The 18,884-nt window shown below is 41.7% G+C and overlaps 3 protein-coding genes across 7 annotated transcripts in view; 1 reads left to right on the top strand and 2 right to left on the bottom strand.

The window, feature by feature from the left end:
* Window positions 1–71, bottom strand: part of mideasb (mitotic deacetylase associated SANT domain protein b) — a 34,179-nt gene extending 34,108 nt beyond the window's left edge. The window contains exon 1 of one of the 2 annotated variants that reach the window (XM_036542600.1): window positions 9–71. The gene's annotated coding sequence lies outside the window, so the exon portion shown is untranslated. The remainder of the gene's footprint in view (window positions 1–8) is intronic. The other variant, XM_036542599.1, reaches the window with a different exon arrangement.
* A 1,159-nt stretch (window positions 72–1,230) lies between these two features.
* On the top strand, window positions 1,231–5,817 carry ptgr2 (prostaglandin reductase 2). 3 transcript variants are annotated; one of them, XM_036542383.1, is made up of 9 exons: window positions 1,231–1,398; window positions 1,539–1,657; window positions 2,565–2,756; window positions 3,158–3,328; window positions 3,453–3,662; window positions 3,840–3,961; window positions 4,180–4,267; window positions 4,412–4,451; window positions 5,564–5,817. In XM_036542383.1, exons 1-9 carry the CDS (start codon window positions 1,359–1,361, stop codon window positions 5,626–5,628), a joined length of 1,047 nt encoding a protein of 348 aa, XP_036398276.1. In that variant the 5' UTR covers window positions 1,231–1,358; the 3' UTR covers window positions 5,629–5,817. The 3 variants fall into 3 exon arrangements, with proteins under 3 accessions (XP_036398276.1, XP_036398277.1, XP_036398278.1); XM_036542384.1 differs by having other exon boundaries at window positions 1,231–1,350; XM_036542385.1 differs by lacking the exons at window positions 3,158–3,328; window positions 3,453–3,662; window positions 3,840–3,961; ... (1 more) ...; window positions 4,412–4,451; window positions 5,564–5,817 and having other exon boundaries at window positions 2,565–2,771.
* A 1,974-nt stretch (window positions 5,818–7,791) lies between these two features.
* On the bottom strand, window positions 7,792–17,649 carry tmem62 (transmembrane protein 62). Of its 2 annotated transcripts, XM_036542380.1 has the most exons (14): window positions 17,221–17,649; window positions 16,594–16,705; window positions 16,051–16,188; window positions 14,751–14,796; window positions 14,444–14,585; window positions 14,180–14,304; window positions 13,779–13,901; window positions 13,509–13,664; window positions 12,886–13,045; window positions 12,428–12,541; window positions 11,923–12,007; window positions 11,698–11,802; window positions 11,439–11,557; window positions 7,792–9,625 (listed from the first exon to the last, which is right to left on the bottom strand). In XM_036542380.1, the coding sequence occupies exons 1-14, from the start codon at window positions 17,536–17,538 to the stop codon at window positions 9,308–9,310; spliced, it is 2,061 nt and encodes a 686-aa protein (XP_036398273.1). In that variant the 5' UTR covers window positions 17,539–17,649; the 3' UTR covers window positions 7,792–9,307. The 2 variants fall into 2 exon arrangements, with proteins under 2 accessions (XP_036398273.1, XP_036398274.1); XM_036542381.1 differs by lacking the exon at window positions 7,792–9,625 and having other exon boundaries at window positions 11,501–11,557; window positions 11,688–11,802.
* Between the last annotated feature and the right edge of the window lie 1,235 nt (window positions 17,650–18,884).

An 18,884-nucleotide genomic window follows, 5' to 3' on the forward strand; every position in this document is an offset into this window, starting at 1 on the left:
TGACGTACCGTCCTCCGAGCTTTCAGGGGGCATTTTATAAAGTCATTTACGTTACAGTGCAAGCTTCAAACTTCCACCAAAGCATTGCGCAATGTGTTTTCATGTTCACTTGAGGGTAATACTCATGTTTATTAATGAATTACACCGATTCCCTGCAACATACAGATTGAGATAATCGTAACCTTAATAAAGCAGAAAACACGTTTAAAAATTAATGACCTGTAGAGATTGGTATACAACTGGCAAACACTTTGCAGGGGCTTTCCAGAGCTCTGATCACACATTTTAAGGTGGGGTGAGTTGAGGTCTCCCCATCTCAGGCCCAGAAAAGGAGACAATCTTTCCAGGTTCAAGTTTCCAAAGTCTCTAAATTATATATTGTGCATTTGCCACATTCGATAGGCGCCGCATAAATGATAAAACGGCTAGCCATAAAGTACATTTCAAATATAGAGGCCAGACAGCGTTGCATTAATTAGTTTACCTGTCAGCTTCAACCTCAGTTCACTGCAGCTTGAGCTGTATTTTCGCCCTACACCACTTCCTGGCGCGATCAAGCATAAATAAATAGAATCAACGGGTCACACTGAGCAATTGTTCGAATATCTGAGGTGTACCGAACGTTATAGGGGGAAATCCCTTCAGCGTTTTCAGAAAACAATGTAGACGTACCTTTGTCCACAAAACAAAACTAATAAAGCTGACCGCTGCATTTCTATTTAAAAAGATGAAAACGGGTCCAACTGTATTAATCCCACCTAATTTAATTGGCTAGCGACTGCAAAAGAAATAAAGAAAACCCTGCACACACGACCCGAACACATCGAAAACGACGAATTCACTCCCTTGTGCAGCCTCTCCCCCACTCATTATCCCACCTGTTTTCAATAGCCTTCTCAATTAACACAGACTTAACACTTAGCCTTTGCACAGGTTGATTGATTACACGGTCTGCAATTTGAAATGGGAAGTCTGTTGACTTTATTTCAAACGTAAGTCACCCGAGAACTGTAAGGACAGTCTATTCCTGCATTTTTTAAGTATCGAAAAAAAAAATGGAAAGATAGAGATATTGACAGCGTATAGGCTACACGAAGTGTACGGTAGTTAATACTAGTGTAACTCAAGTCGATTACGTGAGCAGTTGTACCACAAACTCGAGAGGCGGCGCTACTTGCCACAGAAAGATCAGATATGGCCAGCCATTTCAATTAAAAAAAAAAACTGGAGGAAGGGAGAAGCGGTAGCCTAAAGCTTCGGCAGTATTGTCGTTTCGCAGGATATTTGGAAGAGACGATTGTTGGAATAATCGCGCAAGAACTGTTGCAGTCTCTCTGCACAAACAAAAAGGTGTCAAAATGTCACGGATATTACGAGTAGTATTAAATTCGCGACCTGGTATGTCCTTGTAGGCTATTGTCGATGAGAGAATGCATTTTATTGTTGCACTTTGCACCGAAGTTATTCGATACGTCGATTCAAGATTCATCCATTGATTATGGATATATATAGCTAAGAAAATGTGTGTTTTCGCTCAGGGAAAAATGGGGAACCGGTTCCAGAGAACTTCCGTGTCGAGGAGAGTACCCTAATGACAGATCTGAAACCGGGAGAGGTCCGCGTACGGACTCTGTATCTCTCTGTCGACCCCTACATGGTGAGCCGCCTGTGAATAGCTAAGTATATGTTTCAGTGAGCGAGAGAAGCTACCCAGCGCTACGTTAGGTAATGACGTTACTGTTTGTGTCAGCAGTGTTTGGCAAGGCAGGGCATTGTCTTCGGGGGGTGGCTGCGTTCTATTTGTCTTTCTGACATTCTAAACAGCCAGCTAGTCATCAAAAATGGAAGAGGTGGGCTTTTCCCCCTTTGTTTCCCCTATCCTATTGTAAGAACTAGGTAAAACTGAAAACCCTGACAGTGCTACCTATAGGTATATATTTTCTTTTGGCACATATTTAAATTGCACTGTATTTTTGAGGAAGCAAAATTTACTATAGAACATATAGAACATAATTTCTTAATATGAAGGCTTTGCACTTTAAGCAAGGCGTCCTAAATGCCTCTTCTATCTGTTTTTCTTTCATTTAGCAGACCACCTCTCTAAATTCCCAGAACTTGGCTTTGCAATGAATATTCTGTTTATGATTTTCTGTTATTTTAATCTTCGCAAAATAAGGTGTCAAAATCTGTTAGCTCACTACAAACCAGGATGTATCCCTGAAAATATTTAACAAGCATGCATGTTTAGTGTGATTTTCCATTTCTTAAATAATCAGAGGATAGCAAACTGGTAAACTTAAAGAATATTTTGTTCAACACAGACTGCAAACTGGAAATATGAAACATTTTGTTTTACTCACTGAAAGAATCAGTAACAAGCAGTATGTGGATACTTAAGCAATTAAATTTGTAAATCAAAGTTGAAATTCATTAGGTAGAATTAATTTCTGATAGAAAAATAAATAGTTGATTGCCAGTATTTTTTAATGGCAAAAAGCTGATTTGTCTCTGTCACAGGGAAAGGGAGTGGTAACTTCAACACTTTTAACAAATACTCATTGCAGCGGTGCCGTATGAACGAGGACACGGGTGCAGACTATCTTTCGCCGTGGGTATTGTCAGAGTGTGTGGATGGAGGTGGCGTGGGAGTGGTGGAGTCCAGTCGCCATGATGCTTTTTCAAAGGGGGACACTGTGACATCTTTCAACTGGCGTTGGCAAACTCGTGACGTGGTGGATGGGAGTCGCCTACAGAAGGTAGAAGCTCTTTGACTATGTGCTCCCATATTTAATTAACACGTGTAGTTTGGGTCAGGGAATTGCATTCCAGTCACACATGAGGATGAAGTCAGTATTTGTGCAGTCTGAGTAAAGGATTCAAGTCCATGAATGATGTGTTATGGCAAAACCTTGTCCCAGGGGTTTCATTAAAGTCAGTTAATTAAATAGCCAAGTCCAAAATAAACACACATTCCCATATTTCCATTGAGTAACCATAAATATGATCCTTTTTAGACTGTTTTGGTTAGGTTTGCTTTTGAGTATAAATTAAGTCACTACATGGTGAATTTATTCCAGCAGCAGTAATCACCATTACCATTGTCGTTTGTTGAAATTAGTTACGTTAGTGATAGTATTGACGACTCTGTTACTTGTAGCTTGACCCTGACCTGGTGAATGGACACCTGTCCTACTTCCTGGGTGCGGTGGGCATGCCAGGTCTCACCGCCCTGTTGGGTGTGAGGGAAAAGGGTCATTTGAAACCTGGAGCTAATCAAACCATGGTGATCAGTGGAGCTGCCGGGGCTTGTGGGTCAGTGGCTGGGCAGGTAAGCAATGATGACAATTATGAGTATGACGAAGTGCTGAGTAATATCCATTTTGTTCACATGAGTAATGTTTCTTGGCATCACGTGGTGGCTGTTGTCATAACTGGATGTCTTTTGACCCTAGATTGGCAAGCTGGATGGCTGTGGCAGGGTGGTGGGCATCTGTGGGTCAGAGGAGAAGTGCAGGGTCCTAGTCTCCGAATTGGGCTTCTCCTCAGCAGTGAACTATCGCCAGGGGGACGTCTCTACAGCACTGAGGGAGAGCTGTCCCGATGGAGTGGACATGTACTTTGACAACGTGGGGGGTGCCATCAGTGACACAGTCATAGCACAGGTGCACCAGGCTTAGCATTCACACAGGTCTTTTATTTAAGTTTTTTTGCAGAATTATCTAGTGCGGTGAACTTTTGTGGCAGAAATTAAATTATTGGCCAGGTCATCCAAGTCTTAGTTTGGTGTCTCTGGTAGCAGGGTGTTATAGGCCTCATTCGTGTGTCCAATCCTCATCCAGATGAACAAAGACGCCCACGTGATCCTCTGCGGACAGATTTCCCAGTACAATAAGGATGTGGCCTACCCACCGCCCCTCAGCACAGAGACACAGGAATTGTTGCGCAGCAAAAATATCACCAGGTAAGCTATTTTTCTCTAAAGCCTCTGGGGCTTGGAGGAGCTGTGGGACTCATCTTTAAAACAGAGGTCTCTGCTCTGTATATCACTCTAGATGAGAACATCTTGTAAGTTACTAAATGTGATGAAAATGCTGTGCACTCATGGTGGTTTGCATTCTCTCTGTCGTCTTTGGTCATTTCATCACAAGAACCTTGTGAATTCATTGTTTGCCTACACAGGGAAAGGTTTATGGTGCTCAGTTACATGGAGAAGCATGAGGCTGGTCTTCTGCAACTGAGCCAATGGGTGAAGGCAGGACAGATCAAAGTAAGCTATTTTTCCATGACAATTCTGTTGATTTGAATTTGATTCTTCTCACCATGAGCATTTGATAATGAGTGTTTTGTTTTTTCCTCTATTCATTTTATTTCCTGTCAGTCCTGAAGTGTCTTTCTGTGTCATTTTTTTCAGGTGCTAGAGACCATTGTGAATGGTATAGAGAACATGGGAAGTGAGTGCAAGACAGATCCTTGTCACACAGACATGTTTTTTGTTGTGTGTGTAAGCATTCCTTAACACACAGTTATCATACAGTACATGCTTTTTGTGCCACAGGCACTGCATTCTGATAAGAGCCACTACAGTTACTTTAGAGGCAGTATGTTCCCTCAGACACTCCTACAGACTGCATCAGTTGTACCATGAAAAATATTTGCTCCAAAGAAGAAAAATAAATGTTCAATTTCAGGTCATTTTAACAGTTTGCTACATTGGTCTCGACTTCGGGATAGAAGAGTAGAATTAGGGACCACTGCGCTGATACAGGACCCAACAAGACTTCAGATAAATTTTGATATTTAACAGAAAGGTTTTAAGTTGCTGTTGAGCAAAGTGTAGTACATTTACAATGTAAATACAATACAATACTGGTAAAAAAGGATATAATAAGCTACTGTTTAAATCCAAGACATCTTTTACATGGAGAATATTTTGTTTACAAAATTTGATGATTGCATACAGTTTAGGATAATTTTTGCTGGTTTGTTCTTGGTTGTCAATCTAGCATTCCTCTCTGTATGATGTATGCATCAATCCTGTCAAACAAGTGACAATCACATTGGATTTATTTACTTTATGTACATTTACATATATGAATGCCCTTAACCCCTAAAAAGAGCTATTAATTGAATATGGCAGTGGTTACTCACTTGGAAAAGCCACAAGGTACACAAGGAATTGGGGACAAAAAAGTATTTGTTTTGAAGCAGCAAGTTATTGGAATGGCCTGCCAGTCCATCTGAAACCTGTCAGATATTTAAGGTTACTGAAACAAATGTAATTTTTAGAGATGGTGTTCTAGCTGCTTGTAATTTAGCCCATTTTGTTGGTGAGTGTGGTTTTTCACTATTGATACCCTTCCAAAGACCTCCTCAATGATAAAGACGCTACGTCTCAAGTGGCTTTCAGTCCTGTAAATTGGGCTTTTTAAATGAGTAGAACCTTGCCTTGACTTTATGCAGTGTACATTGACAACTGTAATTTGTGGCCCATTTTATCTGAATCCATGTTGACTTGCCACACACTGGCCAGTTGTTAACCACATTGGGCTTGTGTTTTTTGCAGGGGCATTTTGTTCCATGATGACAGGGGGTAACATTGGGAAACAGATTGTGAAGATTTCTGACTGAACTGAACCAAAACCTATTCTTCAGCAGTGACTGCTGCTCTCACAAGAGGCCTTCCATATATGTTGTGGGGTGAGAGCTCCCATTCTGTCTGTTATGAGAGTTCCCCTTTAGTAGAGCTATAGTTGTACACTTTGTTTGGATAAGTTGTTATTCAGTAACTAATTGTCAACCTGTAACTCTCAATCCAAACAGCTTTTAGTGAACTTAAATATACAGTGTTAGAGTGTTTGACTGATGTTTATGAATAGTTGGGAAAAAAAACAACTCAATTGTCAATTTTAAAAAAAGATTTAATTCACACATTTTGTAAATAGATGGGAGTTTGTGGTTTCATTTGTGTGTTCAAAAGCACGGTTCACACACTGCAGGACAGTGTCATACAGCAGATGTTTAAAATGCAGTGGCAAATGGGAAAGTTGTTGCCATTTTGTTTCAAGTGTACACACTTTCCACTTTTGCTATCTCCTTGGTGAGACAAAGCTCAGTTCTCTCCTGAATCAGCAGTGCTTCTGTTAGGCATTATGGTTGCAGTCTGTGCTATCTGGATCAGCCAGGCCGCAGGCAGTGAGCAGACATTACAGCAGCTACATTTGTGCCCACAAATGAATGGGTCACATGACTGTGCCACAATCCAATCTTCCCTTACACAGGAGGCGAACAGAGCTCTGTACTCACCCTAGCTAAAATGCCCTAGACTATGTTTCCATTACTCCCTCTGTTGAAGATGGCAGCCACTGTGTGTAGCATGCCCAAATAACACAGGCAGACACAAACTGGATAATGATACATTGGTCGGAATTTCCATTACTGGCTAATTTAGGCAGGAAAACAATCACAATAAATATGTAAAAAAAAAAATTAATAAATAAATCACAAAGGTATATTCTCATTTCAATACAGGATTGCACTAAATCATTAACATTCATTTTTTCCCCTCACCAGAGTGACCACTATAAATCTTGATTGTGTTCTGTTATGTATACTATGCACCTCTATCAAACAAGCAAACCTGAAAGTTTCCCTTAGTCAAGAGAATATCAACTACCATTTATCTACAAGTTTATAGAATGGAAATGTCTAGCTACTCTACCTCTAAAGTACTCTATCTAGAAAAGAAACCATCTTATATTTGAGTCTTGACACATTCCTGAGAAACAACCGCTATCTTCATTGGCAGGATTGAAACAAACCTAACTAAACAACTTACATACAGTCCAGAAGGCAGTACACCCTTATAAAAAGCAGATTCAAACAGCTTCACTGAAATATTCACCCAACATGTAGGTAAAAGAAACACGGTGAACCTTTTATAATGCAATCAATAATCACCTGCGATTGCTCAATAAAGAGAAATCAAATAGTCTATTTATATACACAAAATTATTCATATTGTGTAAGGCATTAAAAAACAGCTAAAGTCAATACTTGGAAAAATCAGTTTAGTTGTTTTGCATTGTTTGTCATGAGGAAAAATGTTCTATTTGGCTTTATTTGCCTTTTAAAAAGTTCTGGGGAGTAAATAAACCAACATGTACTATTCCTTTGTACCAAACCCTGCTACTACCCCAGTTAAAAAGTGCTGTGTATGGTCACTCATAAGGGCAAAAGCAAACAAATTTGGATACCACATCTATACAGAGTGCCTTGAAATGTTGAAGCATTCCTTGGTTATAAAATGCTGATCTGTATATTAGTGTTCGTAAAACAACCCCACACTGAACATTGTCCTCCTAGTTGTAAATTTATGCTTTGCAGTGGGCCCATTTCTTAGAAAGCTCAGGAAGCCAGGGGAAGAAAGTGACCAGCAACTGAAGAGTGCACATTTCTGCAGATCAGTGAGACAGGGACACTGATCCTGGTGTTAATGCTGAATAAAGGAACATGAAGCTCACTTTGGCAGTCACAGTGGCAACAAGGGTAGGTCAGGAAGCACTTGCACTACTCTCTACAAAATGCCTCAGTGCCCTCTACCACAATACGGAACTCTTTTCTCATGGAAGCACCATGCACAATCACTAAAATTCAAACTATACTGTACAATAAATCAACACAGCATTGTAGACTGACTGTAAAGGCATATTCCAACAGCTACAGCAATTCAGTTTTCGTGTACAGAGAAAGAGGGAAAATTCCCTCTGATGCATCTCAAAATGTCCAGACACATAGACAGCAAATTGTATGTGTGAAGGAAGAGCAAAACCATTGGCTGTATGCCTCACATTGCATGTTCAGAGATACACCCATTGTGATCTGCAACCAAACAACTTCAGCTAAAGATACAATAAACACGGTGGTCACATGCTGCTTCTCAGCCATCTACATATTTCCAAATGTGGGGAGAAAAAACAACAGAATATACATTTCCATAGAGGTAGAAACTTGTCATGTGACGTCAGTCAATGGATCACATGGGTCACTTCCAGTCTAAAAACAACAGAGGGACTGACTAGCAATTGTCCCCCTTCCTTGTAGAAGCTCTTTTAGGTGATGCCTAACAGATTTTGTACACACCTTTAAAAAGATGGAACAAATTCACTGTTTCACATCTTTTTTCCCCCCTGAACACAGTACTGACTACACTACCACATCAGACCCAAGTTTACTCTTGCTCAGAGCACTGAGTACCCAGGTTAATACGGCTTAGTGTTTTTAGGCCGTGTTAACCAAGTGTACACAGCGCAAAGTACACCGATATGGCTGAAGATGTGCAGTTTTGAACTGTACAAAGGTGTGACATCAGTGAAATAACTTCCATCATGCTTTGTGACCTTAATGCAGATATACAAAGAAGAAAGAGACATCAGTGTACACTGTGCCATTGAACCCCATTAAAGGACTGCTATTAGCAATGATGTCAGTAAGAAAAAGATTAGTTTATGGGGATGGACACAGGTAGTGCATTTCTTTACTGTAAACACATGCATGCATGTACCAGCACAGAACCATAGTGAGTGCAGGTTCAGCTTAAGTTGTTTGTGTGTACAGAGCTTGAGAATGTTGGATGGGTGGGGCACAGTGGATGTTAATGGCCAAAACAGCAACAGGGAAAAGAAATGTAAGTCACCAACAGAGAATCAAGTGATTATAATAAAGATCTAAATACTACTTGGCCCCAGATAATATAAGCAAAGTATGTTAATATTTGAGAAAGCACTAGCCAAACTAATCAGAAGGAGGAAGTTAAGAAAAACACAGGCATTCCACTACCTGGTGCCACGTTATCCAAAACATCCACCTGTAGTTGGGATTTGTCCACAGTTTTCAGTTCAGGTTCGCAGTTCACTGAGCTTCAAAGCTGGAAACTCGATCCCTCCCTTCACCCTGGAACATCGCAGACTAAATGAAGAGGGTCACCATGAAGAATTCACGGCCCTCCCTGAAAGTCACACTTTACATTCAAGACTAATCAACTAAACAAACAGGACAAAAGCTGGAGAGGCTTTGGGGCAACAGAGCACACTTCTCTTTTTGTCCCTCCAAATACAGTACAGTACGTACACTTCAACACTGCTATATTTGTTACTGCCTAGCAAGAGGAACAAGATGTTGTAAAATAAAAAAAAAAAATTGGCACCAATAAAATGATCTTCAAAACTTCAAAACTAAGAAAAAAAAAATAGATATGGCAAAATGAAGAACAAAGACAGCCAGGAACAGAAGCCAAGCAGAGGAGCGGATGTCACGATGGCGCGGTGGCCTTGCTGTCGTCACGGAGGCGCGGGACGGGCCCTTTCCAGGCCCGGTACACCAGCAGCAGGCCCAGCCCCAGCGCCCAGGTGCGCACGGGCGACAGGAAGAAGGCCAGGGGCCCGTACGTCTCCAGCAGGAAGTAGCAGGAGTAGGCCTGCCAGCTCAGCAGCACCAGCATGCCCAGGTGCACTGCCACTGTCCACCCACGGCCGACACGGCGGAAGTGGGAGCGGAAGGAGCTGCCGCGGCAACGCAGGTGGAGACTCCAGCTGAGGTAAGCGGTGAGGGGCATGTTGAAGAAGACCACCTGTGGACACAACAGGAGAATCAGCCTGGGTTTGAAAGCCTGCTAAATTCCTCCTTCTGTTCTGGTATCCAGAATGGGCACCAGCTGGAACAGCATGGGGCCTTTGCATTTGGCTGGCATCCCCATGTTATCAGAATTCAAACACTGATGGTCTTCCAGTTCTTCTCACAGACACCATTTTGTGGCAAAAGCTGACTGATTTTAACATGAGCAGCAACCGCGATTCCTCAGGCAGGTGATGTTTTAGTACAGTTCACAACATTAAAATGCAACATTGAGTCAGAGATGTTGCACAAAACAACAGTAATACAACAGCAGGACAAGATGTTTTGATGAGAACTTGATTTATGTACACCAATATCTTATTATGATGAATATTTAAAACCTTTTATGCAAAGCCATCTCAATGGCTCTAGCATGTTTTCACATGCATATGGCTCAGTCTGTGTAAATCAACCAACAGCAGCCATCATTGAAAATGTTACACTATAGTTTCATACATTTTATGTTTGAAACTGACAAGATTTTCTACTAGTTTACTACAAGAAATTAATAAATGTATGTTTTTTATTTGCTGATCAAAATGCCAAAATGTTGTGTATATGGTTGTACCATATCCTTAGAGCAGGAATTACTGTAAATCCCCCACCAACTTTATTTATACTACATGAGAAATCAACAAATTTCTATGCTTTTTAAAAAAATATTTGCTGATCAAAATGCCAGTATGTTGCACATATGCTGTGCCATTTTTAAACAACAGGATTTAATGTAAAATTGCAACAAGTTCTGAAAAACAAATCTGAGCTGGCAAAATCAGGCATGTAGGATAGAGATGAAGTTAATCTTGTACATGCTAGGCTTTGTACCCGAGGGCTACATTCTGCTAAGAATGAACAAGCTTGAATTTACTGATACTGAGACTGGTTGTCACGTGAATTCATTTTTTGATTGTAATGTAGTCAAACATTACCATACTCTCAAAAAAACTAAATCCTAAAATAAACAGTAAAAATATGTTGCCTGGAGTGTTGACCTGTTGCTCATTGTCTACTCAGTCTACTCTTGGCATAGTGCCACGTCAGGCCTTGCCCATGTCTGCTGTGTGTATCAGCATTCCCATGAATATTGATAAAATGTTATGAAGTGTTTATGACAGTGAAATTGTTTTGTGCATGTGGATTTGTTTCAACAGAAACGACCTGTCACATCACTGTGTTTGTCGTATTTGTTCAAAGCAAAACCAGAGGTTCTCTCGTGAACTTTAATTTACCAGGTGTTTGAGTGTTTTAAAGGACTTAAAGTTGCTTCTCTGATGAACTTCATTCACTAAGTTAAAGTCGGACATTTTGATGACAAAATGGCATCCTAGTTGGAAGCAGTTTGATATATTTATACGCGTATACAGAAACTCTACATTTGACTGCCGATTGTGCAAGTACTTGAAGTTTTCAGACCTTTACTGCCATCTGCTGACCAACTGTATAATGGTTCATATTAGTTTCATTTTTCAACGTTCTCTACGTTTTCCACAGCACGTCCTCTTGCTCAAGATGTGAGCAAGTCCTTATTGTGAAGTGTTTATGAAAGATTATAGAGATCATAGAACATGTACTAAGACTCTGAAATTACTCCATCAAGAACCAATAGCCAACACGCTTCTAAGTTAACCTAGAACAGTTTCATTAATTTTTTTTCATAAAAACATACTTGAATGTGTCTTAAAATAGGGCAATAGAGATAACAGCTGGGATTCATGAAAAAAATCCATGCCCCCACCCTTCCGCCTTTCATCGCCAAGCTTTCTGCTTACCTGCACAACTCCAACAACAAATGTGAGACTGCCCTCGAGGAAGTGTCCATCAACAAACACCCCAAAAGCGAAACAGGCTCCGCTGTGTCCATCAATCACCTCACCAACAAACCAAGGACCTGCGCGAGAGTCGTGTAAGCCATCTCCTCCAGAGAAATGAACATGCACACTGACAAAACTACATCAGACAGAGAAAGAGATAACATACATGACCCTGTTCATATACTCAGGGTTAAGTAAGTCTCTCACCTGAACTTACCAAAGGCTGTGCACAGGTTGAACATCAACAGGGAGTAGAAGAAGGAATCCGTTTTACTAATGAGATGCAGGGACGTGTACACCTGAGAATAGAGCCCTGAAGACGCTGGAAAAACAGAGCAAAACAACAGAATGGAGGTGAAGATTGTGACATAAATGATGTTGTTACATGGCCACTTAGCGCAAGAGCAGCTGATGTGAATAGAGCCTAGAGCATGAGTCCTACCTCTCAGAGTGGGCAAGCGTAGGAACCTGAAGGCCATCAGTACAGCGATGTTCAACAGCACTACAAACACGAAAGTGACGCGGGCCTGTGGACACAAAAGGGGGGAGAGGACAGCCCCATCTCAGAGGATTCTGGGAAAGAAAGACCTGCAATCCTGCATGCTGGCTGAGTGGATAACGCATACAGAGAGGGGTGATCCCCATTCCCTAAAGCCAGAATAAGTGATCATACTCCAGAGGCACAGCAAGGTTACTAATCCTCTCGTGTAATGTATAGTTGGTGGTAATAATGCAGATGTGAGTTAAGCATGGGTGAAAAATGAGTTCATGCAGGTATGCAGTGTGTGAACCTGGTTTTACATCAGTGTGAAGATTAAAAAGGCACAGTAGTATGGGCTTTTTGAGCATTTAATGTGCTTGGTATGCCACTGTCGGTTAGTGTAAATGGTGGTGGTAAAAAAGTGGCGTTTGTATATTTGAATGAGTGTCCGCGGGTGAGGCAGTACCATGATATAGTGGTCGGTCAGAAGGATAAAGGACTGCACAAAACCGAAGCTCAGAGCAAGGCTATCCTCAATAGTGAACTCCTGCTCTTGCACCTTTGAGCGCCCCATGGCATCCTGACAAGGGAAGGGAAAGAGTACACACAACAGCAATTACCACTTTATCAATTTTACTGTTCCAATTCCTGAGTGACTTCAACAATGCAGTCCACACACATGCTGTCACAATACCTATGGTGTGGAGCAGGGAGAGATAATCCCTAAGCAAAGCATATAAAAAAAGAGCAAACTCAAACACTGAGCACGTATGACTTCTCTCTGTCCTTTAATTGTGCAACAATAGTAATCAATGTCGATTAATGTTGTCGCACAATGGAGGGAGTCATATGTTTGACACAAGAGTTATCTACTGTACCACATTAAAAACACAAGTCAGAGAAAGTGTCTCCTGGGGGTTTTACCTCAACTGTAACTTTGACTGAGTGCAGTCCGGTGGCGTAGTGAGAGGGGTCCCAGGGCAGCACATACAGGGGACCCCCGACTGACACACCCTCCCCCATGGTGTGCCCATCCACACTGATGTGCACAGATGTGATTGGGGCCTCCGAAAACGCAAGAATCCTGTTGGACGCAGAGAACAAGACCACAGTAGGTTGATAATGCTTTCACCGTTTTTCCATGCTTCTGTGACTTCAAAAGTGTTACTGCCATGGAACAGTGTTCACACAGCTCAAGAGAATATGATTCATATGTGGGCAGTGGAGCAGCTCAGAGCATGGGCTGTAACCCATAGATGGTTGGTTCAATTCCCAGATGGGGACTGGCACTGTCTCCTTAAGCCAGGTTCTTGGATTGAATTCAGACAGTGAATATTTATCTGTATAAACTGATAATATGTAGAGTAAAATCTAGAATAATCTAAGTAAGCCTTGGATAAGAAGATCTGCTGTATTTTTATTACCATCATCATCATCATCATCATTATTAGTATTGGGATGTGATTTTGTGGCTTAGACAAAAAGGTGCTGGAAATCTGGACTGTCTGGGTGTTTAGGTCTCGATAGGACACACACAGAGGGGACACCTGATGTGCGTGGATAGCCGGATACGACCGATTGGCTCCACTCCTGGGTGCAGGTATAGCGCCGCTTTGGGGTTGGTGATGAGAACTGCAGGCCACTCATCAAACCTCAGGTCAGCGAAACTCAGCAGGTCATGGTCAAAGGCAAGCACTCTGTACCTAGGTACGAGAGAAAACCACCTTGTTTAATATTAGTGTTACCATTTTAGTGTGGAAAATGCTGTGCGTGTGTGTGTGTGTCACTGAGTGTAGCCTAGCGCAGCGATGACACACCTGCGGTTATCCATCCAGTCTCCCAGCTCCAGCTCCAGTGTACCCTGCGGGTGTCGACTGTGCAGCACAGGCATCAGCCCCCCCAGCGTGTGCAGGTGCCCGCACAGGTATGCCACTGCAGAGCTGCACAGGCAGCAGTGGGGACATTATCAGCAGCCCATCCATTTTAACAATGCGTTTCTTCATCTTCAACATGAAAGGCTAGCTCAACCTTATCTGGCCTTATCAGGTCCTAAAGAGACCTACTACAGACACAATTCCCTTTCACCTCAATGAAATCAAGGTCCCTAAACACCTGTGATTCGTAACAACAAATTTAAAATGAAACACCAATTGGAAATGTGACTTCACATGCTACACTGGTGAATGAACGGAGACAGACAGACGACACAGCCTCTCACCTCATGAGCTCTCGGACTCCTGGGAACGGCGAGATGATGGTAGATGTTGTGTAGTGTCCAAACCAAATAGACTGGTTGCTGCTTTGGCTCTCCACCATGAAGGTAGCCAACTTGCCCATCTGGCTCTGACACACATATCACATTAATGTCGTTAACATGTTCTGTCCCCCTACTTACTGCTCATGCAAATTAATGCTTCGCAAGATGACAGAGAAAAAGAAGCATCTCCAACTTCCTATTTAGCCGCACTTGGGTGCATCCTACCTGGTTTAGAATGCCAAAGAAGTTGTAGGGGCGTTTGGGCCCTGGTGTGAGTGTGGCATCTGCGCAGATGAAGGAGTAGTTGCCGAAGGGCGTCTTATGCACGTAGTGGAATGAGCCCGCTTTCTGAATAGCAGAGTACTTCCTGACAGCAGCAACAAAAACAAAGCATTGACCACAGCATGAAGTGCCATACACACTCAGCACATGTAAACAGGCTAAAACTGTTACAGAAACTCTCACTGTTACTGTTACAGCAGTAGTACTTATACGATCAGCAAAAAAGAAAAAAGAAACAGTCAATGCTAACCTGTAGTAGTTATTTACACTCTCCAGTGAAATTATATTGAATGCGTCTGAGGAGAGAAAAGAGAACAAACATGAGCTGAAGACCAGAACACAGTTTCCTTCTTTGGGGTTTTTTTTTTTTTGTTTTAAGGACTTACTAAAGTCCTTTTAAGGGTTTGTTTTAAAGAATTACTCTCAAAATGCGATAAAACACTTCCATCTCCATATAACATCTTCAGTTAAGAAACGGAAATGCAAACAGGGCTGACAAACAAGCACAACTTGTTTTTCTGTGCAGAAAAGGACTGTCTGAAAAACAGCTCAAACAGGTCTTTCAACATCTGCACTACAGACGTGGAGGCCATCCATTGTATTCTATCCCATCTAATCAATAATCCGGGCCAGAGTGCTATTAAACCCAAGACTGGCACATGAACCCTTAAGGCCACCAAACTGCCTGTAATCGCACTGTTGCATCAAAAGAACCAAGACGTACTGCGCTGCAGTCAGGAGGATTAGCCTCTATGATGATTTTCAGCAGTTATTCTGATTTCCCAGTAGCATGATATTGCATGGATAGGGCGTGGGCAGAAAAAGTATCTCATTTCAGGCCTAATAGCTTTTGTAATTCAATAGCAGGAAGGGGAGACAGCAGTGAAACAACAAAAAATAACAACACAAAGAAATATATCCCATCTCTCATACTATTTGCTGCATTATGGTTAAACGCCCACCTAATCCACTTTCCTGTCTGAAGCACAAATCAAACCATATGGTCACTTCTGGGATACACTTGTCTAAAGCAAAATTTCAGTAACATGTAGTAGTTAAACCAAATCAGTGTTTGTCAAAAAGCTCTTTAATGTCATGTTTTATCCCTGGGCATGTGCTTCAGGTTGGCAATATTGCCAGAAAACTCACATTTAATTTAATATTAGGCTCTGGTTCATTGTACTGTGAACCAAATAAAAGCAGAAGGACAGCAAAGCTTAGGCTCATTCCCCATGCATCTTGTGAATATTATTATGAGGTTAGCAAAAAAGCAGAAACTGAATGGATCATATGTCTAGACCCGCAGATTGAACAACTGGGAAAGATGCTGAGCCGTACCCTGAACTGCATTTCTATAGTATGCTTTCTCTCGGCCCTTCACTGTTATTTCTCCTACATTGTAAGCTCACAGCCAGATCTCAACACCCATGCTGTGTGTGGTTCTGAGCATTGTTGCCCCGGCACCCATTGTACTCCCTACACCCTCCTGTCAGTCAGCTTGGATGGGAGTGTCTCTAGTGAAAGGATGAACAGAGAAAGCGTGTGGTCACCGTGGTTTCCGCGGATGTCGATCCACTTTGTGCGCTCCAGCACGTGGGACCTCTTCAGGATGTTATGATAGGCCTGCCACTCCACTTCATGTTGCAGGGAGCCCACTTTGCTCTCCGTCTTTGCATCTGTCAGGTCTCCTGGCGGAGAGAGAGATAAACAGACATGAATTTCGATCCTAGCCAGTCCAACTAATTGCAAGGTTCAGTGTTCCAGTGCTGACACTTCTACCAATCAGGGTTTATAGGATTTAGAAAAAATGCAATTCCATCTCTGTTCTCTCATTTAAAGAGAACCCAGTTCTCTTCTATACAGCCTTTGCAATAAAAAAAAATCCCTTATCATTTAACAAATTTACCAGGATAAATGCAAAATAAAACTCTAAAAGGTTAGTAAAACCTGTGTTACGGGGATTTTTTGACGGGGTGGGGAGTGTTAGGGTTAGGGGTAATTGCGTTTATTGTATGATGTATGTTACGATACTGCATATCGTTTTAAACATATTCACACGGGTACATCTACATTAGGCAGCTATATAACGTTACCTGTTACCAGCACAAGAGCAGGATTAATGACACCAATGGTGGTAGTGCAGAACTTCTCGAAATCAGGAGCACGCCTGGGGTCGTGAAAGCGGCTGATGTGAATATCCGACACCTGTGGTTACAGCATTCGTATCAATTATTTCTCTCAGTCATAGATAAGTATTAAAAATAAAAATACTGACTACTAATACATATTCCTTACTCTCACAGCGATCATCAGACCAAATAGTCAACCAGAGTACCAGACAGCTTCAACTGACGTTACTTTATATTTCGTTTTCTTACACTGACACCATAACCAAATAGTTAGCTAACTAGCAAAGTATTCTTTCAAACTTCGCATTTATCGAGGTCATTTAAGTTTAGCTGTGTCCCTACCTCTATTAATTGACTTGCCTGGTAGCGCATCACAAGAATACGTACAGTTAGCTAGCTACCGAGAACCAGCCAACCACCTAGACTACATTTCGACTCATGTCAGTTCACCGTTCTGTTTGAAATGATTATCTGGCGTAACGGTTGCTACAAGTATGAAATGCGACATTCGCTGACAGGGCGAGAGTTTATGTTATAATCAGCTTGTCTATCTAGATAATCATATCACGTTACCATGGACCACCACCTCACCTGCACAAACCAAAATACGTTATCCATCTCTCCCCCGGGATACGGAGGAGCACTGCTCCAGGCTCCATCTCCGGTACTGTGGTTGGGTTTGCCGATGCTCCGCTTGGGGTGCCAGGCGGTATCATAGCTCTCCAAAAACCAGGATGTCAAACATGCGAGCGCCAGCCCGGCGAGCACCACAACGCCAAACACCTTTAGCATCCTGGTCGAAGAGCACTTGGTAAGCGAGGGAGGAAAACGCGGGGGGACAGCGTCGGAAAACGCAGACGAAGCCACAGACGTACTAGGCAGGCGAATCCATTGTATACATCTGGGCATGCCCTTCCTCGTAAGCACACGGTACGGCTTCAATGGAGCATTTCCTGCTTCCGCAATACGTAGCTACGTCTTGATTGCTTTTCGGCAGAAGGGGTGTTCCCTAAGAACTAAACCTGGTTTATATCGTTTTTTAAATATCATGGTTTGCGTTAGGATTCGGGTTTGTAAAACAATTCTGTCAGAGGCCAAAAAGTGCCCAAAACCTGAAGCGTTACGTGTTGCTTTCAGTGACGTAAAGGAGTTATGTGTGTCATCCCATGGTGCAATGCGCGGTGCGCCTACTGCCAACACCACTGAACGGAACCGAGATGTAAGAGATCAGTGCATCATACCGGCTGATGGCTTGCAAGAATCAAAGATGGTGCAGCGCAACTGTATTCACTAATCCATTTAATCTCTGAACAGTGCTCATCCTTCCACCGACGTGGGCAGATGTTATAAACATTCCAAGTGGAGAACGACTAACAGGAAATAAAAGGAATACCATTTCGTGTACTCCTGTAAGAAATGGAGATGTATACAGAACAACTGTTTTGCACGCACACATTTATTTATCTTATTTATTTATTTATTGGAATTTACTTGTTGTCGCTTACATACTTCCCTAGACGAGGCTGTGGAAAGTCCTCTTGGCGACAGCAGTCATCACGAACAGAACTTTCGTAAAACATCACAAATCACCACATATTTGTGGTACATTGAGTCCGCAAATTATTCAACTAAAATGAGAAAATGGCTGAACATTCGGTTATGTTGGTTATAGTGACGAGCAGATGCTATAGTTTGCCGTAACTTCAGGCAGTGGTTCAGTCAAATAACTACTACTAGTAGTAGTAGTAATGATAATAAAATAATAATAATAATAAATGACTTTATTTGCATAGCATCTTTCTTAGTCTTACAACACGACGCATTACATTTAGTGATTAACCAAATGAAAACCGGAAATGACAAGCATAAGATACGTAAGAGGGCATATAAATTAATGAAAATATATTGATTAAACTATGTATAAAAATTAAACAATGATAAACCAAAACTGAATAACATTTTAAATCAGACTTTTATTAATAAAAATGTGCACAAAATAGACATCGATAAACCAATGAGCACAAAATATAGCCAAACAACTAACCACTCATTTAAAACAAGTTTATGAAAGTGGGTTTTGAAAAGGGATTTAAAGGAAGACGCTGATTTAGCTGGCCTGGTATGTTTGGGAAGAGTATATATTTGGCAGGTTACATTGCTAGAAAATTCCACCATTTATGACCATCTTTGGCTGCGTTTTGTTATGCAGCAAAGCATTCGTGATCTCATGATTACATCATGCAGAGTTCAACCAG

The sequence above is a fragment of the Megalops cyprinoides genome, chromosome 12 (genome assembly GCF_013368585.1).
Source record: "Megalops cyprinoides isolate fMegCyp1 chromosome 12, fMegCyp1.pri, whole genome shotgun sequence".
Lineage (NCBI taxonomy): Eukaryota > Metazoa > Chordata > Actinopteri > Elopiformes > Megalopidae > Megalops > Megalops cyprinoides.